The sequence below is a fragment of the Catharus ustulatus genome, chromosome 3 (assembly GCF_009819885.2).
Source record: "Catharus ustulatus isolate bCatUst1 chromosome 3, bCatUst1.pri.v2, whole genome shotgun sequence".
NCBI lineage: Eukaryota > Metazoa > Chordata > Aves > Passeriformes > Turdidae > Catharus > Catharus ustulatus.
This window is the reverse complement of record NC_046223.1, coordinates 62,969,385-62,995,229: the sequence shown is the minus strand read 5'-3', so window position 1 is coordinate 62,995,229 and position 25,845 is coordinate 62,969,385. Positions and strand designations below refer to the sequence as shown.

The window sequence follows — 25,845 nt, the reverse complement described above, 5'->3', positions numbered from 1 at the left end:
TGCACAGCAAATGAAGCAAATGTCAGGTGGAAAAAACCACAGTTTACGGTCATGTAATTAGACACGGTAACACAGGCATACACAAAAGAGGAGGGAAGACAAGTACAAATTACAGTTGCACAGGCAATTTATTTCTGGGAGTTTATAATTTTTGATGTTCCTGGACTTTAACCTTAACCATTTCTTTTAACAAGGCTTTTTTCCATCTACTTTTTTTCCCTATTATACAATAACAGATAACTTTGGACAATCACCTGTTATTAAAAAATAAATCCATTCCCTTACAATTATTTACACTGAATGGAACACTTCACTTGAGGACACTAGGAGAATACTCTGTCCGAACAGATCAAAACAATACAAAGTAAATATTATAAAATGGTGGAAATTTATTGCAAGTTTACCTGATACTCATTGGGCCAGAAAGTGCTGACAGCCAACTCTGCTCGAAGCCAATCTTTGCCAGTGGAGCCAGTGACATTCCAGATGGGATTAGCCAGTGGTCCTTTGTTCACCCTAACGAGGATGTTCAAAGTACCTGGGTTTCCTCCATTCTTACTGTACAGAAGGTAGCTGAAATCGATGCAGTGAGTATCATTTTCTTTCATTGTTGGAAGCTGAAGTCGAGTCTTTTCCCCAGGGTCATGGTCTGATGAAATCACTATCATATATGATCCTAAGAAAGTGGGAAAGAGTAAAAAAAAGTGATAGTAAGGACAAAACTAAATACTAAGAAACTGGTTGTTCACTGTGAAATAGGATGAAATGCATAAGTTTTCTTATCCCAGAAATCGCAAAATTCAAGTGGCATGAAATCCAGCAAGCTATTAAATGGCTAGACACTTGACTGAAGCAGCATCTAAGAAGATATCCCATCTCTGAGGACCTTTGTAGATGCCTCCACCTACAAACTTTTCTCTCTCTTGTTTTAGGATCAGATACTTGGGAATAGGATCAAGAATGGGAAAACATATGAAAAAAGAAGAAAAGGACCATCACTATTCTGAGGTCACTGAGGCCAAAATTCTCTCAACTTGCTCGGCAGATTTTCTGAAAACAAAGCAAAACAAAATGTCCACATTCCTCAACGCAGGTTTATCACACCTTTTTCAACCCAAAAAAGAGGCAGACTTGAAATGGAGATATATTAGCAATGGAAATAGTTGATTTAGGACACCAAGGCAAATTTCTTTGGAGAAGTTTTGTTTGCTGCTCCATTTGCCAGTGGATTTAAGGGGATAACAGAAGTTTCTACAGCTAGAAGATTGTTCATCTTGCAAATATGTATTACAAATATACACAGGTTGTGCCTGTCTAGCTATAAAGGCAGAGAGATGAAATCATACATTTCAAGATGTTATACAGGCAGTAATAATGACTCAGTCTGTCCTGGGGTCCTGCAGAATGGATGGTAAAGACAGGCTGTCATCAAACCTAGCCTGGAGTTGATCCATTTCTTCAAGAGTGGCAACTCTGGACCAGGTGAGTGAACCCCACAGAAGAAAGCTTGCTAGAGAGGGTATGCCAGGCTGAACTTCCCAACCAAATGAGACTATCCAATTCAACATATGATTGATCTGAATCACTGCAACAGGAAAGTTTCCTAACCTAAATTTGCCTACCCATCTGTTTAATAATTCCAGAATCCTCCTGTTGACAGATTTTCCTTTTATTTTCAGTAAAAAATCATCACAGTGAAAAGTCTTTTTTTGTGAGGAAAGTCCAGGTAAAATCCATCAAAAATAAAAAAAAAATAAACTAAACTTAAAAAATAATGGATTTGTGAACATGCGCATGAATGAGTAGTCTCTCAGAAGTCCTGGGAGTATATACATGACTACTGGTGAAAAAGCTTCTATCAATTAAGTTCATATAAATTATTATCATTTTGTACATCAGATTTTTATCCTTTGATTTTTAGACAACAAGGAAATACCATGTCCTAGTATGTCCTAAACAGTTGTATTAGGCATTCTGAAAATTGTTCACAAGCTGTTGCTCAGGAAAAGACGAAAATTTATGTACATAGATTAAATCATCTGAGTTAGATGTTAATTTACTAGTCTGTAAAGCAAGTCTGTGCTAAAACACTTAGGGGGAAAAAAAAAGAGAAAGAAATACAGTAATTTCACGACCATAAGGCGCACTGGAATATAAGGCGCACCCCCTGGGAGTCGGCAAAATTCGCAACTTTGTAGATCATATAAGGCGCACCAGACTATAGGGTGCACTTTTTTTTTTGCAGCGAGGCTTCGCCCCCAGCTGCCCCAACGCGGTTGCTGGTCGAGGCCCCGCCTCAACCTGGCAGCCATGGGCCCCCAGGCCCGCCTCCACCTGGCTGCCATGGTACTGCCGGCTCCCCCATGGCTCACACTTCTGGGGTGGCAAATGTCGCAACTTTGTACATCATATAAGGCGCACCGGACTATAAGGCGCACTTCCAGGTTCGGGGGAAAATTTTAGTCAAAAGGGTGCGCCTTATAGTTGTGAAATTACTGTACTACAGAATGAAAGCTGTTCTTATTAAAGCACAGTGCATTGAAATTTATATTTTTAGTAGTCATCTTTAAAGGAGGGTTTAAAGAAAACTACTATAATGCAACATAAGCAATCAGTTAATATTTAGAATTATATACAGAAGCCATTATTTATTTTTCTATTGAAGAGTTTGGTAAAGTAGCAATTCCTGATTATTTCTTCATCATTAATAACCATTTACAAAAACACAGAGGAATATTATTGTACTATTTAGGTTTGCTGTTACTTTAAGTCTTTAAATATTATCATCAGCATCAGTTGATGACTTCCTGAGAAATTGTTTGTAAACCACATCCACTGGTGTGTAACTTTTATGCCCCTTGACTCTACAATAAACTTAATAATATGCTTCCTTATAATCTCTACTTTACTAATGCATATGTTCCTGTAAGTACCTGATCATCAGACCAGAGAATAAGATTTTCAAATGTTTTGTTACCAAATACCACACATGTGGCATGGGGGGGCTGTACATCAGCAATTTGGTGGTTTTACCTTCCACATAAGCACTGGAAGACTGAAAAAGTTCAGCAAAAAATTACAGAATGCTTCCTACATTGGTAATAGTGATTGTCCATGGCCATCTAAATTGTCTCTATGCCTTTGTTACTTTATCTTGCAAATATTTATAAGCAATACACAAAAACCAATTCAGCTTTTCCTACGAGGAAAAAAAAATTTCTTCTAATATTTCTAAAGCTAAGATAGAGAAGAAGATTAAGCCCTTCAAACAGAATATAACAATCAAATTTTGCAGATTTTTAAAAATGTTTCTCTCAACTTTTCTCAAGATAAAACCACTGGAAGGAAAAGAAAATCAAACTCAAATTGCAACAAATAAATTAGAAGTGTTTAAAGATATTGTTTCTGTAGTAAGGGCATCTGCTGTAGCCTTTGGAAGCTTCAACAGGTATTTTTAACACATCAACATATTTTATAGTACTCCACTTTCTCAACCTCATTTTTCATAATTTAAAAATATTTAGCAGTGAATTTGCATGCATCTATCTATGTGTTAGTCCTACAACACTCCATGAAATGCTCCAGACAACATTCATAGACCATTTATCACAAAGCCAAGGCATCTGTTCAGCATCTTGGAAACTACTTCTCCTCCATTTTTTAAACCTAAGTAGCTGTATTCCACAATTGTACAGGATTCTGCTCCCTCCTCAGTCATCTACACACTCCAAGAAAATCAGAAGTCAATGCCAGAGTAAACTGTACAGTAAAATTATATCTTTGGAAAACATACTAAATACTTTCTTAGACCTTTCATAAGGAAGTCATTCTTTACTTGTGAAGAAATACAATAGGATTGAAAGACTTAGGAGTTTTTTCCCATTTATATATGCTTGCAATATCTTAATATTAGTTATTAATAATTATATTATTGCAACAACTTCATAATATCTTAAGATAATATTTGACTTGGCAGAAATGCAAAGTACAAACAAGGGAACTGCTCACAATCTCATTAATTCCCAAGATCACCTAAATATTTGAGATTTTCAGTGAGAGGTTAGAGCAAGTGGTACAGCCAACTAGTCACAGCAGCAGACACCAAGTGCAATGGACTGACAGCAGCCCAGTTCCAATTTATCCCCAAAATGAATCTGTTTTATCTGTGACAGTAACTGGTGATTTACAAATTAAGTGATCTCCTTGTCTTTGTCTCAATCCATGAGTTTGCTCACTATTTTCCCCCTTGTACTGCTGAGGAAAGGACCAAAAAAAGGCAGGGTGAGGGGCCGGCCAAGGTCAACACACCACAGTTGCCAGAAAGGTTAAGAGCAGCAGTTAGTGTTAGCTAACACTAGTACTAAATGATTTATTAAATCCCAGTAGAGCCAGCCTCCATGATTTTTTTCCCATTGTTACCGGTCTAACTGGAACAAGCACAAGTAGATGTAAAATACACCTACTTCCATTGAAAACAAGGAGGGAAAACACACTAATCTGTGTTCTGTTTCCACTAAGATTTTACAAGAAGGAAGTCAGCTGCAAGTGAGTTATTCCACTAATTCACAAAATGGTAGAAAAGAAAATATTAAATTAATTTATAAACAAAAAAACAAGAGGCAAAATTACACACACACACCCCCCCCCCCCCCCCCCATCAACATATTTGGGGCAATGGAGAAAAAAAAATAACATGAAAGAGCAGAAGTTCACTTTTTCATCTTACAAAACAGAAGCAGTGAATTTCATTCATCTTTGGATGATGCTGCAAAGAAGTGAAAGAAGAAAAGTATCAGAAGTCATAATTTGTGCCTGGACCAAGATCCGTTGCTCTTGAATATTTCTTTCACTCCCTGTTTTTCACCATGCTTCAGCATGTCTTTAGTTACTCTGGTAGTTAGTGCAGTTACAAAATGCGCGCAACTCATCAATAACATTTTTCTTGAAAATTTTTCTTGTAGTTTGACAGTGATGCCGTTGCATCCTTCTTTCACTAATTCCCAGAAGAATCTTTTGCATTCTTGTGAATTTACAGTCTTTAAAATTCATAATGATGTTCTCTTTTTCCCTCACAAAGCTTAAGTGTTAATTTTTCCTACTTGAATGTAGTTTAGATTTCTCCAAATCAAACTCCATCCTCTCATTTAACCTTTCTTCTCTGAAGTGGCTTTTATCTATTTGCCAGTTAACAGCTTCTAATGTTATTCCTGATGTAAAAGGTCAATTCAATTCTCTCCTACACAAAACGGAAACATCAGTTCATGAAACAGCTAAATGGTACTGGCTCCCAAGCTTTGACCAAGTTCATGCAAACAGTTCAGCTTTAGGATCAGTTTTTCAGGAAGATTTGGATGCCTACTTGGCATTTAACTCACAAACTCGCAAAAAGGCATCTACACTGCTATGGAATAAGAGCTACTAGACTTTCCCTGAGCCATGTTATTAAACATAGCTGCGTATACCTCATAGTTTTTATTGCCCTTTATTTATTTTGATAAGCATTAAACTTGATGTGCTAGTTCAGTGGCAAAGATAGATAATTTCAGAATAAATGAATTCTTCAACAAATTAATTGTGAAGTCTTAGGTTTTTATCTCCTACTGAAACCCAAGCTCTCTTATCACCTAGCAGTTAATCGAGGCTAAGGAATCATACTAAGATTTTAAAAAAAGTCCTTATATAAAATAAAATTTGCTCAGTGTCAGGTATCAACGTGACAGAGCAGTTTCCTGGTCAAATTATTTTCTCTCACTTCCTTGCTTCCTGAAAAACGAGTTTGTATTTGAAGTGTGAAACTTGTAATTTTCAGCAGGCTGGTTTTCAGCTCTTGCAAATCCTCTTTCCTCCAAAGAAGAACTATCAAACCACTTCCATTTTGGAGACATACTGCGGTAATTTCTCTTCCTGTGAATGGCAATGTCAATTATACAAAGTGGGAGGTCCAGGCACTTATGTCCCTTGTCCTAAAGCTTGAGACAATGTGACCTTTTTATCTTTTAATAATGACTGCGTAACATAGTCCCTGATTATGTTTTGGGCAACATTTAGGAGAGACTGCAGGTAAAGAACAGACACTGAAATAGAGAAATATGATTGCAACTGGAAGCAAACTGCAAAGAAAAGTTCAGAAACATCTATATTAATTCACAGAAAACTTAGAGTTCACATGCAACAGTATTTATGCCTATTTTGTTCTTTGGAGAATGTCTTTGTGACAATTTAAGAGAGCCCTTTACTTGTATGCCTGCAATTTACAAGAAAAAAGAAAGAGTAATTATAAAAAGTCAAAAGCTCTTAATTTTTTCTTCTTGCAGCAAGGATATTCTTTAAAAAAAAAACAAAAAAACAAAAAAAACCAAAAAAACCAAAAAAAACCCCCAATGCCAATAAATACACCCCAGGTAAATCTCCATGCAGTGGAGTTTAATAAAACCTCAAACTATTACAGTTTTTTCATCCTCTTTTGCCCTCCATTACCAAACTACCAAACATACAGTAAAGGTCTGCAACCCTAGGACAGAAAAATAGAAAAGAGCCTCAACGAAATTATGAAGAAAAACTAGAGACAATGTTAGCATTTTTAATTTTAGGACTCTGCACCTCTACCCTTTAAGGAATGGGTCTAGAGAAAAATGTTACTTTGTAACACTATAATCTTATTTAAGATACATTACTTGGTCCACACTTAAAATATTCAATACAGTTATATCCTGATTTCACCTACTCCCATTCTAAGAAATGTAAAAATGTTATTGGTGTAAACAACACAAGATTTCTACAAAATGTCTTTAGACTGCTACAATTCAGAGGTATCTTTCCACTTCACTTGTTTACAGTATCATTCCCTACAAATTTGTAGAAGGCTTGTTTCAAGTTCTTTGCAGATTGTCACAGTGAAAGCAGGGGTGAATCAGGAACTTCATTGCCTAGTTTAGTTCCAAGGCACCACAACACAAATGTAAGTCAAGATGAGACTCTGAGTTTACTACAGAGATTAAAAATAACAACAGAAATATACAACACAGACAGGGGAAATTTTTTCTGGAGAATGCAAATCTCTCGGGGAGTTTCCTACTTCCAATAAAAAAAGAGAATTATTAAAAGAACTAATCCAAAAGAAGTTATTAAACTACACTGTAAAAATAAAAGGAGAACACTCAGATTTAACAGAAACTTAGCCTCATGGACTGCAAGAGCTCATAAATTCATCAATTTCATGCTGATATTGCAATTCCACAGCAGGAGAAAAGGTGTCCTGCCCTCCAGGATGTACTTGTTGATGCCAAAAACCCTGCTTTATAGCAAGGTCATCCAACTGGGATTTCCCCATCAACCACACCCAAGCAGGTCAAGCAACAGGGACACAGCCTGACATCACTGATCCAGGCAAGGCAAATAAAAGCAGCACTAAATCAGCCAAAGAATTAATATCATTGGCAGAACAGTACTTTACCAGTATTTACAACTATGATACTACTGGCTTGATACTAATATCACTCATGACTCATTCAATTCCATGAGAACAGTAAAATGTTTGCAATTAAAGGGAACACGAGAAAATTAAAAAAAAAAAAATGCTTAAAGACATGCAGTATTTGCAACAAAGCTCATGATGAACTTTTGACTAAAAATTACTCCTTGAGCTGAAGGTAGCTACAAAAGTTTTGTTGTTCTCCATAGTAACATTTTGGAAATGAATAAATATGAAAAATATACACTCTGGAAGTGTTGGAATTCATAGTTTTTTCTCATATATAACACCAAAATCCTGGACTTGTTTATACTGATACAGAGTAAATAGATCATGATGACATACCAGTTTCTGAGGTATGGTAATTTTCTCCCCCTTTTTTCATGTGATGGACCTTTAGCTAATACACTCACAACAACTTCACTGCATGAAAAACCGGTGCAGAAAAGAGTTTTAAACCATTTTTCTTCACCATTCCTGGTAGATGCTCTGATATAACTTGACTAGATAAGATGAGCAGTAACACACAGACATCTCCCTCTGTTGTTAGCCTTGTTCCACCCATTTTTGACAGACCCTGCCAGATGAAAGACCAGTGTTGGCCATTCTGTATCCACCTACAGGTCTAGGATGCCACTGTATCACCACCACTGCTGAACATTCGGCATTTAGATGTTTCAGATGCTGATAAAAGAGACTACTTTACTGAGGATATTACAAGAGACAGGGATCCAATTATCCGTTTCTGTGGAATATTATTTATTTGGATAGAAATTAAAAGTGAAACATGAAAATATTTAGAGTATTCTAGGGCAGACAGTCTTACAGAAAACGTCAGTACTGAGCCCTTGTTTAAATCGTTGGTGAGCTGCTGTGTGTTTACTGCAGTGCACGAAAACAAGTTCAGAGCATTCACAAATGTCAGCCAAGGTGACCCAAAAGCTCACAGCCACTGAAACTCACAGGACTTAAACTCTGTCCTCCTCCATCTGTGCTCATCAGAGCCTTGCAAAGCTACACACAAATCCCACAGCAAAATACTCAGAACTCTCTTGAGAGAGAAAAGGAGACAGTAAAGCTTGATTTCTTGTTAGGTGAGGGACATGAACTGACTCCTGGAAAAGTCCAACAAGAACCAGACTTGAATCAAGATAAGTAAGGAAAACTGAAAACAAGTAGAATTTTCCCCATTTAAAACCATAGTTACGAGTAACTTCTTTCTATTATCTTGAGAATATTTAGAGAAAAGCAGATAAAAATTTACCTTTTTAACTATTTTTTTGTTGTTGTTGCCAGCTAAAAATACTCTGCAAACACTCTAGCATTTCCACTGCCCCCCCCCCCTCCCCCTAAGTGGCATTTAGACTTTAACTGAAGGGAAAAACTACAATTTTTGAATGTGCATTCATACTCAGAGTGTCTTTAACACTCACTCTTCTAAAGCAACAATATTAAACCTGCATTGAGAAGATACCTACTTGTATCAGTTTAAAACACCAGAACTGAAAAGAGAAACAAAACCGGTCATTCCCTGGATAGGCATGTGACAGAAGAAAATAAGAATTATTCTGCTGAGAATACTACCACCAAGCATCACCAATAGTTAAATAAATGCTCATTACCATATGTGACAGCAGATTACAGCTGCTATTACACACCTTTCAGACGAGGAAATTAAATGTTCTCTATTTTTTATAGTAGTCTTAGAATTTATTTAAAGCATGGGAGGTTCATAAAATATTTTCATTGGATTTTTAGGTAACAGGAAAAATATTAATTCCTTTCTCTTCAATCACTCTTTCTCGGCACCAAATAGTAATGTTTCCTGTTATGAAATCAATTTTTCTCAGAACACTGCTTTATGCAACAGTGACCAGAAGAACCTCTGTTATTTCCAGGCTTTGCTACTTTTATAGGTACGTTTAAGGAGTTATATATTCCTTGATTAAGTGCACAACATGAGTTGAGAACCAACTGCTGGGAATGATTACCACTGATAGGAGTTTTAAAAAATAATAGAAACCAATATTTAAATAGTGGAAATAATATTCACCCTATGCAATCAGAAGACAGATTTGCTTACTGTTCTTCAAAATATCATCTGACCTCCTCTCTGAAGTACATACCTCACTTTGTAGTGACTCACACTCCAGTTGAGTATAACCATAAGTCAAGCCTTTGTCAATACAACAGCAGTACTCTCCAGTGAACTCAAGTACTTGCTTAAGGAAAAAAAGCTAGAAGTCTTGAAATTTATTAAGTTCCAAGGAAGTCTTCCATCTGTGTTCCAGACCATCAACACATGGTTATGCATATTCGTAAAATAAAATCTTGAGCAATTTAACAAGTGTGGTAAATTGAGACTGAATGCCCCATAAAGAGCTGAATATGACATAGATGGGAGGGAAGAGGCTACAGAAAACTTAGTCTGAAATTATTTTGATTTTCCAGTTACTGATGGTAATGTTGATCTGACAAGTACAAACAGTCCTATAAGTATTTTAATAGATAACAACACCTAACAAGAGCAGTCAAAATCCATGAATCATACATATGCAAACAATGCACTCAGGAATGCGCTACCCAAGAGTATGGGGATTCATGCACCACTATATTAATTACCACAGAAACTAGATTAAAAACCCTAAATACACATAGCGCACCAGAAAGAATTAATACAGACAATAAAAATTGCAAAAAAAAAAGGACAAAAAACCCAAGCCAAAACATGTTTAAAACATTTGTCTTGAAACCTAGGAAGACTTACAAAGCAAATTAAAACCTCAAGTTCAGAAATTCTAATTCCTTGCTCTCTAGATGTCAGTGCTTGCAGTTAAAACAAACGCATGGGGTTTATGGTGTGTGACGATCCTCGCCGTGCTTCACATCTTGCCCACAGCCCTCTGCTCCACAGACATCAACTGCTCTTCTCTCCCGAACACTTCAACTGATTAGCATCAAGACATTACACCCAGAGTAAATGCTATAATCTGCACGTGGCTGGGTGCCTGCTGCATCTCCATCAGCCATGATGGAGCCTAGGATGTCTGAGAGGTCATTGTATTTTCCATCCAAATTAGCTGTTTTAAAACAAATGGATAAATAAGCTCTCCTTATAAAACCCTTGCTTCCCAAGTTATATTAACAGCTCAACTAGTTTCACACTCTAGTGCACACAGACTTTCTTCTACAGGGAAATACTCCTGAAATTGATGGAAACAACACTATCTATTATAAAAATCACTCATGCTAGCATACTAGCATTTTTATAGTGTTTTGAAAGAAACAATTTGTCTCAGTGTCCAGTGCCAGGAGAACAGCAAGGAGTAAGACTGCATATAAATAGGACTACTGTTTCAGAGAAGACTTCAAGTTCAACAGCTGTGAATGGGGTTGGGTCTTCTTTCGTGTTGTTTGGGGGATTTTTGTTTTCATCTCAGAAAACACCTTGGTTTATGAAGATTCTCCTCTTTGCTCCTGACACCACACTTTCTGATTCATAAAAATTTAAAACAGCTTTTTGTTTCCAAATAGGTACTTTATACACGCTAATGCTATTTAAATCCTCCTCTATTTTGAATACTGAAGTTCACAATGCCAACAAAATACTAAACGTATCCATCCAAACCCATAATATATAGCTGGTAACTTCATACAGCTGGAGCATTTCCTTGGCACTGAGTAATGTGATTTACCAAAACTTCCAAAAAATACAAAAAAACTGATAAATTTACCCAAATATGTACCATATGAAGGATGAGAACCTTGCCTCCATTTCAGACAACTGGTGAACTTTTGACATTAATATACATTAGTCAAACACTCAATTATTCAGGCTATTAGGACATTGAACCCATGTTCCAGAGGTAATTTGATGCAAGTATCTTCTGTGATTTCTCACTTTTTTTTGTCCAGTGTCACAGTACTGATATCAGAGTACCCAGACATCCAAAAGTTATTTTCTTTTCTTTTTTTTAAGCTGCAATTAGGCTTTTAAATAAAGGTTTTGCAGTTGTACTTCCTAAGTCAATGTATAACTTATCCCAAAAAAAGAACATAACTTCAGACTCTGAAACTTTTCTTTCAAAATTAGAATTTGCTGAAACCATAAAGGAAAACCAAAATTTTTAACAACTATGGATCATAATACTGCCTTCAAATATTTTGAATGTCCAAATAAGATACTCAGGAATCAAATAGCATCTCAGAAAATGAAGAGAGATTAATCTTATAGTATTGTCTTCTAACATTAAACTTTTCTAAAAAAACATATCTCTGTGAAGGGAATATAAAAAAATTTAGAAATAAACACAGCTGTAAATCATGACAAAGTAGTTATTAAAAGTTTTTTGGTTTTTTTGAAAAAAGATCTAATATTTTTTCCTCTTATATCAACCTTCTTGAGATAGACCAAGGACTAACCAGAATTTCCCTATATAGAATGGAAATACAAAGCAATTGAGGGAAAGAAAAGGAATTTTTATTCTTTCCAACTGAAATAGATAAAAATAGGCAAGAGATTCTGTGAATATTCTTTTCTCACAAACTGAAGACAACTGTTCCTGGCATTTATGCACACAGAAGCATTTCAGGACAGACTGTGACAATAGATAGCAGAAAATTCTGACTCTGGTAAGAGACAGCTATTAAGCACTCAATCCCAAAATTCAATTAACATTTAATCTAATGATCAACCTGAATCTCTCTTACTGCAACCTGTCACCAACCAACATGAAGTTTAGGTTACCCTCTTCTTTACACCAATCTTTAACGTCTTGAAAAGTTTTATTTCCTTTTTTCTGTCCTGAAAAAGAGACAATCCTAATTTTCTTCAGACTGCACAGAAGAAATGTTGCTGTTTAGACCTCTGTTGTTTCTACTGCTTTCCTCAGATTTTGTAGAACAGGTATTCTCCTCTAAACTCCAAACTCAATAAAAGTACCTATTTTTCTAAATGCACTAAGGAAAAAAAAAAGGCAAGAATGTTATTTAATGTATATTTACACAGAACATCGTCTACAAACCAATTCTGTTTGCTTTTTTCACAATAGCATAATAAACCTGAGTAGTTTCACCAAATTATTTCTTCATTATTTTTCAATTCTTCTTGATGAGTACTGCCCCAATGCATCATCATAATTTCTGAACCCCAGATTACCCTCAAATTGGCTCACTTGAATAGCCTCAGCCAAAGAACATTTATTATTACATCAACTACGGTACTAACAACAAGAAGAAAGACTGGGTGCTATCAGTGTTTTCCAAGCAGCTTTTCACCTGCCATAAGGCCTTTTCAGTTTCAAGATGTTTCTTGCATAAGCTTAAGGAAGTAAGTGGTATCTACTGCTTCCCTTTCTCCACGTGTATTTAGAGAAATAAATTTGCACTTCATTAAATATTGTAGGACTTTCTTGGTACTCTTCAGTATCGGTACCTTAGCTCACTATCATTTTAAATATACTGTCAAGACAAGGTTATGGAGCTGAAGATCATCAGTTCTGGTGGACAGAAGACACTCCATTTCAATGCCTACACCTAAGCTGCCCAGGTCAGCAGCAAGAGTAGCTATTCTCTGGCCCACAGGTATCAGTGAGGGCAGAGTACTCACAGGTAATACCATTCAGGCCATCCAGAATGGCCAGGCAGCCTCCTTGCACCCCTGAATCCTGTGTGTCACCTACACAGCTCTGGAACTGCCCTTTCCCATGCCCCTCCTAGATCTGTCTTAGTTCAATATTATGGAAATGGGAAAGGAGGGGCAAGGGGGGTCACATGTCAGCAGTTTCTGAAGCACAATGCCAGGGCTGCCTCAGGTTAGACTTCTGGAAGGAGAAGACTGGAGCACTGATGGACAGCACAAGGCACAAACTGAAAGACAGCAGAGCACCAGTGCTGGCAGCCAAGCAGCATCCAGGACTGCACCCCAAGGGCTTGACCATCAGGTACATCAGCTTCTTGAACTACGGTAGTGTGCAAGCAAGGAAAAACCACAGCTCTGGGGATGTTTTGCCCCTAATTACAGCAAAATTACCCATGACACAGCAATTTTCATTTTGAATGTAACTTCATCAAGCAAAAATTAGAGACTAACAATAGAAATTAATTAAAAATGTTGACATAATTACATAGGAATCTACAGTTTGGGTTGGGGAGTTTGGGGTTTGCTGGTTTTGGGAAAGTTGCAAGTAACCAAGTGCACGATTACAGATAGTGGCAAGGTGGGAAAGAAATCCATCGGCTATCAATACAAGAAGGCATTCTGTCTCTACACAACTGCCATCTCACATTCCTTTCTCCAGTGTTCTCATTATTACATAAAAGATACATAAACACACAAATAAATGGATTCACAGAGCCACAGGAATAAGAAGGTTACTGCTTTATCTGAAGAAAAATCAAAACAAAAAACAAACATTTTCAAAAGATGAATATAATTTTAAAGTTTATAGAGCTAATAAAACCCATTACAGTGATTTCATGACCATAAGGCGAACCGGACTATAAGGCACCCCCCCCGGGAGTTGGCAAAATTTGCAACTTTGTAAATCATATAAGGCGCACCGGACTATAAGGTGCACTTTTTTTTTTTGCAGCGAGGCTCCGCCCCCAGCTCCCCCCACGCGGTTGCTGGCCAAGGACCCGCCTCAACCCGGCAGCCATGGGCCCCTGGGCCCGCCTGTACCAGGCAGGAGCAGTGCCTCGGGCCCCCAGGCCTGCCTGTACCCGGCGGGGCCAGGGTATGCCTGACGTTGCTCCATGTCGCCTCCCTGGGACCGGGCTGTGGCTGCTGCCCCTCCGTGCCGCCTCTCTGGGGTCGAGTTGTGGTTGCCGCCCCTCCATGCCGCCTCCACAGGGCCAGGCTGTGGCCGCCGCTCCTCCTTGCCCCCTCTCTGGGGCCGCGCTGTAGCTACTGCACCTCTGTCCCCACTACCCGCAGCCGGGCTGTGGCCACCACCCCTCCATGCCGCCTCCACAGGGCCGGGCTATGCCTGCCGGTGCTCCGCCCTGCCTGCACGGGGCTGGGCTATGCCTGCCGGGGTGCAGCCCTGCCTCCACCTGGTAGCCATGGCCCTGCTGGCTCCCCATGTGGCTGGCAGCTCCCACTTCTGGGTAGGCAAATTTCCGAACTTTGTCCATCAGATAAGGCGCACCAGACTATAAGGCGCACTTCCGGGTTCAGGGAAAAATTTTAGTCAAAAGGGTGCGCCTTATAGTCGTGAAATTACTGTAATTTATTTTACCGCCAGGTACAAATTATGATTTTAGTTTCAAATTTACTGAGAAACTTAACAGAATAAAAAAAGATACCTTGAGAGAGATAAGACATATTTTGAAAGAAGCACTTTTTTCCTTGAATATTTTCAAGCATTTTTGTAACACTCAACACAGCAAGGGCAAGGCAAGGCTTGAAGCAACCATATGGCTCAGTCATTTAGAAAAACAGGAATTAAGGCAGTGCAGGTGGCTATGGAAGTATTCAGTGATGTGTAATTTTAATGAACTAATTTGAACAATGTGTGATAAAATCAGCATATAAAATGATGCATATTACTAGAATTACCAGGAGAAATGCTTCTCTCCTGCAAGGCTCAATTGTTGTACACAAAAGACACCTTCCGACATTGTGGATGTGCAGGGATATAGGAGGGTGAAGCCAAGAGAAGTAAATGAAAGCATATATCGAATACACATAATATTGACACCTATGTAATGCTAGACACCTGTAGCCTATCTAAAACAATTACTCCAAACTCTGCCCTTAATTTTGTGCTTCTCTTTTGGCAGAACTTAGTTCTGTATCATAGCAACGAATTTTCAGTTTATTTTTGCAATTTATATTCAGAGTATATATTAATTTTTTGCAAATTAGTATTTGCTTGAGAATGCTAATGCCTTCATATTACATGACATCCAATGAATTGACAGCTTCCATAAAAAAAAGGAATGATAATATTATGTATACCATGCTACTGAAGTTTAAAATCGCAGACAGGTATAACTTTTGGGAAGAAAAACTACCAACAGGTCATAATTTTTAATATCTGCCACAATTTCTCCTTTTATTCAAAGGTCAGGAGGCACATTTGCTACTGTGAGTGATCAGTGCCTCACTGTCTTTCGAAGGCACAATTACTTGGACATCTATTAATCATTTTTAACAATTAGAAACATTGCTCTTGTCTTCAAAGGAGGGATGGTTATAAAGTTTCACCTCCATTCAAAGCCTTAAAATTGGATTACTTCAAAGTGACAGGGGCATCACATTGGTAAGAAAAGAGAATTCTATACGGATAAATCATAAAACTATTGAAAGTGCTGTGCTGCCAGAGAGACTCACTTTACACAACACTTTACACTCACTTTTCACTTAATGTGAATCATAACAAGGCTCTTCCTCTTACCCTTTCATTTCAAACTGAACACACATGAACCTGTGGTACTCAAAGTAATGAAGAGCACTGGAGTAATCTTGCACCACCTCCAGACATTTAATTGTTCCATTGGATTCAACAGAAATCATCTTGGCCTTTCATTAATCATTTTGGGAGTTGTATAATAAAGCTGAGGAAGGAGCAAGACAATGACATGCAAACCTAAGCACAATAAACTCCATTATTGCCCTGAATTACTTCTGAGACTTAGCCAATAGACACATTTAATACTACACAATTGTCTGTTAGCTTTATCAATTTCTATTCAAGACCACTCATCACAAGGAGATAAGTAGGAAAAAACATTCTACACAATGAAGCTTTACTCTGCTAGATAATTGACACTCCAATGGCAAGCAACTCCTTATTGCCCAGGAATGTAGTAAATATACGGGGGAAGAAATTTTTAAGAAGCTAAAAAAAAAATCAAACTAATCAAAACAAAAAGAAGCAAACAAAAAACACACTAAAGGGTAAATGCAGTAGAATATAACATATAAATATGGATCACCCTGAAATGCCACATAAAATTAATATAAGTAAAGCATAGCTAGACACACACAAAAAACCCCAAAAAACACAAACACTTGTCAAAAGGCAACCACAAGGCTGTAGAGAGGTTAATGAAAGAGTTCCACAGGACCAGCTCTAGAATACAACATAGTACAAAAAAATCAGTAATATTCTGCAAGACATCTTGTGATACAAGGCTGTGAGACATCTCAAAATGATGGAGAACGAGAGCATTACAAACAAAGGTGTATTAAAGGAAAGGAGAATAAAGGGTGAAATACAGTCGTAACACAAAATTTTTGAAATTTAAAACTTTAGATGCAAGGTTTTGATAGCTGAGAAGACAGACAAACAGAAGGAGAAGAGTTCAAGCAAAAAATAGCAATAGGCTAAATAAAGAGAAGCAGTGTGCAACTCGACCAAGTCCAGCAGCACAGTATGAGCAGTTGAAAAATGAACCTCTTAAAGTTCAGTTAAAACAGAGTTTTAACTAAATTATTTTTTACATTAAACCTCTGGAGGATCTTTGCTTCAAAACAACACCCTTGTAATATTGTATTTCAAGAGTTCCAGGATATGCCTTTATTATACACATATGTTGCCCATGTTTAAAAAGAAAAAATTTACAGTTTTAGGGTACCAATTCAGAAAAAAAGACTTCTGCTAGTAAATATCTGGCAATTCTTCAGTGGAGAGCTTGAATTTAGTGATTTAAATACACTTAAAGCCAGTATCTGCCTCACAAAAACCTATCACTTGAATTTCATAGACAGGATTAAGTGAATCAGCAGTAAAAACAAAGTACTGAAGGGTTTTGTTTCACCTAAGTAGGCACAGAAGTAACAGAGAAGACTAAACTGGGAATTCTTCCAGTCCTTGTGGGTTTTGTTTCACCTAAGTAGGCACAGAAGTAACAGAGAAGACTAAACTGGGAATTCTTCCAGTCCTTGTCTGTGGATATCTCAATACATAGACTTCCAGACTACAAGAAACTTCAAATACTTTGTGAGCAATAAAAATAATCTTAGAAGATCCAAACAAAACCTGTTCAGGTCTCTCCTCAACCTTCCTCAAGGAAGGACTGAATAAAGTACGATGCATACATTGGGACTAATGCAGGTTTTCTGAAGCTCTGTCCCGCTCTGAGTCTTTGCAGAAAGGCAATGGAAGCTGCTTTGGAACACCTAATTTCAAGATTTTTTTATTTTAATTTTTTTTTTCTGATGTACTTACTCAGGTATAGACAAGTGAAGTGTGCAACATCCATGTAGATCTATTTCAGAGGCAAAAGTGCAACCAAAAATTTCATTACTTATTCTACTTCTAGCTCCATTTTCAACAAAAAAAAATATATATATTTTATTAATTGATGCTGTTATATATATCTTAAAAGGGCTCAGCTCTGGTGAGACACTGCAAAAAAACTCCCCAGAGAAGCTGTGGATGCGCCATTCCTGGAAATGTTCAAGGTTGGACAGCGCTTTGAAAAACCTGGTCTAGTGAAAGTACTCCTGTCCATGGCAGGGGAGTTTGGAACTAGATGATCGTTAAAGTCTTTTCCAACTCAAACCATTGTATCATTCTACAGAATATAAAAATGAATCATGGTATCGTTATTTTTCAAAGCACTAGGGGAAATATAAAGGGTTTAAAATCTTGGAAACAAAATCACAATAACACTCTTTAATGTCTTACTTCTCCTATTAATATATGATAATATACAGTAATTTCACGATTATAAGTTGCACCCTTTTGACTAAAATTTTCCCCCAAACCCGGAAGTGCGCCTTATAGTCCGGTGCGCCTTATATGATGTGCAAAGTTGCGACATTTGCCACCCCGGAAGTGTGAGTCACAATGTGGGTGTGGTGCTGCAGGAGTGCCAAGTCGCGAGGAGGGGCAGGAACGGGCGGCCACGGCCGGCAGGAGCTGCACGGGGAGGGAGCCAGTGCCGGTCCCGGTGCGGGGGAATGAGGACCCACCAGGCGCCACCGGTCATGGGGAGAACGAAGAGCCGCCAGGTGCCGCTGGCTGCGAGGGGAGCAAAGCGCTGCCAGGTGTGGGGGGACCGGCGGCGCAGCCCCTGTGGTCACAGGAAAGCGGAGGCAGCGCAGCCCCTGTGGCCGCGGGAAAGGGGCAAGAAGTGGTGGCGCTGCTGAGCCGAGTGAGGGACAGGCAGTAGGCCCGCTCCATGGAGCCGCGAAGTGGGAAGAGCATGGCGGCAAAATGGAGCCGCGAGGGGGAACGGCACGGCAGGAGTGCCAAGCCAAGTGAGGGATGGGTGGCATGGCGGTGGTGCTGAGCCGAGTGAGGGACAGGCGGCACGGCAGGAGCACCGAGCTGAGCAAGGGAATGGTACGGCAGAGGCGCCGAGCTGAGCGAGGGAACGGCACGGCAGCTCCGCGGAGCCGCAAGGGGGAACAGCACCATGGCAGCAGGGAGCCGCAAGGGGGAGGCGGCCCCGTCCAGCCGTGCCTGCCAGCACCGGGGGCGGGCAGGAGTTCCAGGACCCACTGCACAGGGAGGGTGCCTGGAACTGCCTTTGAAAGCCTACGCCGATCTGTGAAAAATGTTTCCAAATTGAGCACCTGCCAGTAAACTCCACGATCGCGGGTTTCCATTACTAATTCGTTACTTTGTTGCGAGTGGCACGGATCTTCACAGCAAAAAAAAAGTGCGCCTTATAGTCCAGTGTGCCTTATATGATCTACAAAGTTGCGAATTTTGCCGACTCCCGGGGGGTGTGCCTTATAGTCCTGTGCGCCTTATGGTCGTGAAATTACTGTATAAAATAAAACTGTAAGTCCAAAATGTAGAGAGGCAAAGAGAAGAAAATTATGTTCAGCAAATAGAACAGGCTGGAAGAGCAGGCAGAGAACAAGAGTTAACTGGATGGTTAACGATAAATTGTTACTCCATTCAAAATTAATTCTGAGGTTTCAGAAAGACTATGTGCCAATGGAAATAACACCAGTAAAATTACCCCTTTCTCACACAGTTGATGCAGCAGTAATGTACAGTATTAAGTAATTAGTATAAAGAAAATGTTATGCTTCTGTGTCATGACTATTTTCCTCAAAAATATGTAGGTTTAAATGTTTTATTTAAGACTCTATAATAAATCAGATTTTGAGGAACTGCTTTCATTTACTGTGTTTAGGGGCAGGAGTATTAGAGGAATGACAGGGGTTGTTTATTCCTACCTCTTCAAATAAAATATGCCTCATACCTAACCCACATCCATAAACAAACCCTACATGCAAGCTCTGGATGAGGATGAGGGTGATGAAAACTCATTTTCATCAAACAGCCAGCCATACTGAAACACTACCAACCTTTTAAAATATGTCATTATTTACCTTCTACCACGAAAAAGAATTTTCAGCAACTATGAAGAATTAGGTATTACTCTCAAATCATTAAAAACTCTTGGAAAATGTGTTTTACAGAAAACTAAAAATAATTAGCCCTTGTCCATCCTAGTCATAAAATTCATAAAAGACCACTTACATTAAACTAAGCTGTTTAGCAAGACCCGGACTCCCCTCTGAATTTCAAGTCTTTCTGAAAAATACTTAAGAATTTATTAATCTCAAGAAGATCTAAGAAATTTCATCTCCCTAGGAAGTGGGAGTAGAACAACACCAACAGGGGCCAGCAACAATACACTGAAAACAATTTCAGTGTTTATTTCACGACACTCACCATTGATCAAGTCTATAAAACCTTTGAATCTAATAGAAGAACAGATTACCGCTTAACTCTATTACTGGATAAAATCTGCTTGCAAAAACAGCAAAAACTAAGAACCTGTGAAATGAACACTTGTAAAAAAACAATTCTTGTCTAGCCTGAACACCCTCCAGACTACAACAAACGTCAAGGAACAGTAATACTTAAGTTTTCAAGGGCTCATTGAATGTAAAAGTGATTTTTTTTTAAATTCACTTTTTCATACAATTTAACACTTCCAATTGACCAATGTGTTTTAATAACTTAAGAAATTAGTTCACATCTGTCCTTCAACACATGTGCTCATACCTAAAAGCTGCTTGAACTTAGATGTTTCTGCAGAGACCTACTAGAGAATCATCTCCAATGAGTTACATGCAGCTTGCTGGTTCTACACTTTAGATTTCAGGAGAAGCCATAATAATGGAAAAAACATGCACAGAGAACAAAGAAATAAAACAAAACAAAGAGAAAATATTCTTGAGAGAGACACTATTTTTTGCCTCTTTGTTTTCTCAGTGCAAAAGAACAAGTAGCATATACACAAAAGACCTCACCGCTTTTGGAAGCTTATAAAGGCAGATGCCTAGGAAACATAAATAAGCCAACTGCCATGCACAGCTTCCTAGAAACTGGCTTCCACACTCCTCTCCCTTGCTACCACTTTATCACTAATGAGGGTGAGACTGAAGATGCATTCCCCTCTGGCATTCCCAAGTATAGGAGCTGTCTATTGCTGTCTAAATTTTCAACAGGAAGGAGAATATACAGGGAAGGAAAAAAAAATCCAGAGTTTTCCCTGCATAAACTGAGACTAGTAAATTAAGTCTTCTATGTAGTAGAAAGGAATGTAAAAACACGGTTGTCCGGTTGTCTGTTCACAGCTTGTCAACACTTTTGGTTATTTTGTTATTAGAACATTTTTATCTGAACCAAAATTCACACCTTAAATGAATGAAAAGTGAAGTAGAATGCTGCTTTCATACTTTCCAGTGCTGAAAGAGGAAGGAAAGGCAAAAAGAAAATGCTTTTAAATAAGCTTTAAAAATTTTCATTTGTTTCAATTATACCCTGTTACCATGAAAGTATATTTTCATCCACTTCTTGACAGAAAACAGTATTCTTCACTATATAAATAAGTTAATCGGTGATTCATACTTCTCCAATTACTCAACAAGTATTCTTCCAGCTTCAAGGCACCACAGAACTATGTAACCACTCAAAAAAAAAAAAGGTTGTTTCATCAAATGAATGCATACTGAGTTCCTCCTGAGCTGCCTTCACTTTAAGAATCCCTAATCCAAGATGCTGAAGGTGTTATATAAATTAAAGAATCACTAAATGCAAAAAGGTCCCACATCTTTCAGAAACTGTAATCAAATAACAGTAGTAGTGCAATAAATCAGGTTTTACCAAAAGAGCAGAATGAGTAAGTTCTCCTTGTTTACATGCAAGAGACAATATTTTACGCAATATCCACAACTGGAAGCTAGTTCCCAGTACATCTCTTCCAGTTACCACTAAGCATTGCAGCATGAAAGTGAGAATATTCAACTCCTGTTATTACCCAACACAGAAACAATCAGTTTTACAATAATTTTCATCTCTATTATTTGGAAAAGGGTCAGACTTTCGGGAAGGTATTTAGAACGACAGCTTTAAAAGGCACTTTAAAGCTATATTTCATATCCTTGGATCTTTTTGTGGACCACTTCAAACCAGGACCACCTCCTTCGAAATTCGAATACTAAACTGTCATGCCAATGTCCCTGCTTCCCAAAGGTAGAGAAGAACTACTTTCTCTTGAACTCATGCCAGGATAGAGCTGGAGAAAGCAGTAGGTAGGAGCTTCTGAAATAATCTCTTACATTATTTCATGAAATATTAAAATAATAATGTTCGTAGACCTGGCTATTTGGGGTGTTTAAGTAAGAGCACAAGAAAAAGTCTAATTTTCTCTCATGTTCATTCATCCAACAAGCAAGACAGAACGATCATAAGCCACTGTATATAACCAAACTCTCATACTAAAAGTCCTATCATTCACTAGTTCATCCAGCACTTTCATCTGCCCCAAAAATTTATTTCACTCAAACATATGTACATCATGTTGTGCTGTTTATTTTATGGTCTCACCCCACCAAAGATATTCTAAGAAAAGCTATTCTGTATTCATATACACTGTTCAGTTTATGGTTACATGTAATGTCTGAAAGCATACATGCTTTGCTTTCTAATTTCTCTTGCTCAAGCTCCCCTACACTTCAGGCTGTTTTTCAAAATTCACCATCTTCCAATAGCGATAAAAGCAGAGCCATTATTCTTTATCCCTTTTTCATTCTTTATTCTGATTCTTTATCTTGTAAATTTTCTATATCCTTTTAGTTAATACTCAACCCAGTCCTGATCATGTGAAGACATGACAGCACCATCGGTAAAGAGGACTCCATCAACCCAAACCACCACTTGACTACACTCTAATGACATAATACATCTCCTGCATGTTTACAATAGTACTTCAGATTAGTGAAAACAGATCACGCAGATTTGTTTCAGCATGGCAACATAGGTCTGCAGAGGTAATGTTACTAAGACTGAGTTGGACTGGAAGATTGTGTCACCTGCAAAAGCCTCAACCACTGATAGGTTGTTTCCATAAAAGAACTACTTAAATTGCCTAGGACAAGGAAGCACTAGTAAATATTAGTCTTTCCACCCTCCATTTTAGCAAAGTAAGTCCCAATAAAAGCAGTTTCTCTCTGCTGCATCCACATACAGCACAACACTGCAATTTTCTTGCAGCCTACATATGCTTTCCATTTTCCCATTCAACAACTTTCACAGTAACTCAGTATTTGACTATTTGTCAAGCCCTTCTTGCAGTAAGCAAAGACTTAATCCGAAGTTTGAATGACTATATTGAAGCACAATTAGTGCACTGTACTTCAAGCACTTTAATATTTTGATATCATCCAGCCACTCAATAAGATTTTTCTGCAGCACTCTGGAATAGGATGCAAGTTTAATCATCCTAAATAATTTTATTTTACATGGAAACCTTTTAGTCCCAGGACTTACCTCCTTTCACAAAACATTTCTGATGTAGAACAGCAAAAGTCACAGAATATATCATGGAAATGCTAGTGATAGCTTTTCCCACTGTGATGACTGGCTATTTTTCCTCATTCCTACTCCAGCCCTTTGCAGAGGATGGCACCAGGCTTTACACTTTGAAGTGTCAGAAATGGTCAGACTAATACTTCCACAATTTCACAGTTTCAGTTTCTTTTGAATTCCCATGACATTATTCACTGCTGCCAATGATTCCTTGCAGTGGACAGCACCCAAGGGCTTGCTGTAAACACAGATATAGATGTTCTTATACCAAAATTCCTCTTCGTGTACGCGCATTAAAAATAACATGTTCAGCTTCCCTGTAATAAAATGACCTGGAATTTTCTTTTTAATGCTTCAGTATCTGTTGTCCTCAACAGACCCCTCTCCAAGTTCTTAGCTTCTAACATCAAAAGCCTCTCACACAAAAGTTGGATTTCAAATAAATTCTAAGTTTTTAGCAAGTTCCTACTAAAACTCTGTCATGGACAGATGTGCTTGCAGAATTGCATTTAATATTCCGGGCTTTGTACTCTTTGTACTCTTTCCTGTTCACACTTCCAATATATTTGATTAAAAAAAAATAAGATCTTGAGCATTTCTGGGAACCTCATTCTTTCATTATGGCTGACAAAGCTTGAATTCACAACTCAGGCCACCAGTTTTCTTTCCAGCTTAATTCCCTATTTCTCAAAAGGCCAGAAAACACAATGTCACCATTTCATGCACACATACCTACAATATAGCGCACACCATACTTACCAACAGCAATTATCTTAATTTTAAATATACCCTTACTGAAAAGTCACAAGAAGAAAGAGGTTTTACTGCATTAGACTAAATAATATGTACACACCTGAACTCACAGTAATTTCACGATTATAAGCCACACCTCCAGGTGTCAGCAACGTTTAGGTCTTTGTCCATATATAAACCGCACCAGATTATAAGCCGCACTTTTGTTCGCAGCGAGGATCCACATGCAACTTCCACAAAGTTGCCAATTAGTAAGAGAATCGGGGGATGGTAGGGTTTACTGACTTGGCTCGGGGTCACTGTTGTGATGCCAGTGGGGTCAGCCGCCTACACCGCTGCTACAGGGCTCGCTCGCCCCGGCCCTGCTGGCGGGAGCCCGCTTTTGCCTGCGGTGCCGGCGGGAGGGAGGGACTGAACCCGCTTTCCCCCACCTCACAGTATAGAAACCAATTTATAACAATCGCGTGATCGCAGGTTTTACTGGCAGGTGCTCAATTTGCGAGCTCGGCTAGGCCTGTGACTTGCACTTCTGGGTTGGGAAATTTCAGATCTTTGTACATATATTGGCTACTCTGGAGTGTAAGCCGCATTTCCGGGTTGGGACCAAAATTTTAGTCAGAAGGGTGCAGCTTATAATCGTGAAATTACTTTACTTATCCTTGTCATGGTAGGAATGAATACAAATCCAAGCATCCAGTGGCATTAGTGATGATCTTCACAAATCATAGAAGGGCACAATCCAGTCTTCTTCAACAGTACAAGAACTTTGTGCAATACCTGAACAATTTAAGGTCCACTGGTTTTCCAAGCTATGTAAATAAGCCAGTCTTTGCAAAAGTGTGAAAAACTGAAGGGTTACAAAGCTAAAGACACATCACCATGGAGTTATCTGATCTGCAAGAAGAATTGCCATACCTGCATTGCTTCTTTCTTAGTCAAGAAAAACTTGTCAGCCAGTGAGCAAGGCAGGGCTCACAAAAGAACTTAAGTTGGGAGGATAGTTTCAGTTTCTGACACTGGCAGAATAACACATTCCTTAAATGTCCAGTGCCTTGCCACAGCTCCACCTGAAAGAAATTTAGAGGGTGGAACCTAAACACATCTTTGGAGAAGTCTACTTTCCTTTATTTGGTTTCAAAATTTCACACTTTTTTCAAATAACTGAAGTTACTCCAGGCATCTTGATTAGAAAAATGGCAAGTTCTAGGTTACAACTATCTGCTCTTATTTGTCTCATCCCTCTTGCACAGATGATGCAGGAAACACATACATCAGGAAAGGGTAAAAAAAAAAAATGTAGAATTATGCTTTCTTTAAAATAAAAAAAGTAAAATAGCCTAAAATGAGACCCATCTCAAGGTAGAATATGGGTAACATTATGACCACTCCAAGGTAGCTTGCAATTAGTAAATATGTGTTTGTTGCTATAATTTTATTTTGGTTTGAACAAACTTATGTTTATACAAAATTTTAAAACAGTGCTATGGCACAGTAAGTCCTTAAAGACAAGAAAATCCTGCTGAGGAAAAAATCCCACACTCAAAATTCTTCTTCACTCTTGGAAGAGCTTTCACCTTCATTATATCTTATTTGCCATAACATCTATTACATAGGCTTCCTGAAAAAAAAATTGGCTGCAAGGGATGGCAAGAACAGATTAAACTTATTCTCCTTTTTGGGACAATTAGGGCAAATAATAATTCCTTCTGGTTATTAATTATTTCTATATATTTTCAATGGTCTTCCTACAAATTTTCATACAGAAAGCATACAGCATTTATATATTGATTAAAAGTTTGAAAAGCCCATAATTTAAATTTAAACTAA

General features: G+C 38.2%; 1 protein-coding gene across 17 annotated transcripts in view; it reads right to left on the bottom strand.

The window, feature by feature from the left end:
- PTPRK (protein tyrosine phosphatase receptor type K) overlaps positions 1-25,845 on the bottom strand; it is a 370,095-nt gene that overhangs the window by 259,035 nt on the left and 85,215 nt on the right. For all 17 annotated transcript variants that reach the window (XM_033053758.1, XM_033053762.1, XM_033053760.1 and 14 more), the window contains exon 3: positions 405-676. In XM_033053758.1, the coding sequence (XP_032909649.1) occupies positions 405-676 (272 nt within the window). The remainder of the gene's footprint in view (positions 1-404; positions 677-25,845) is intronic.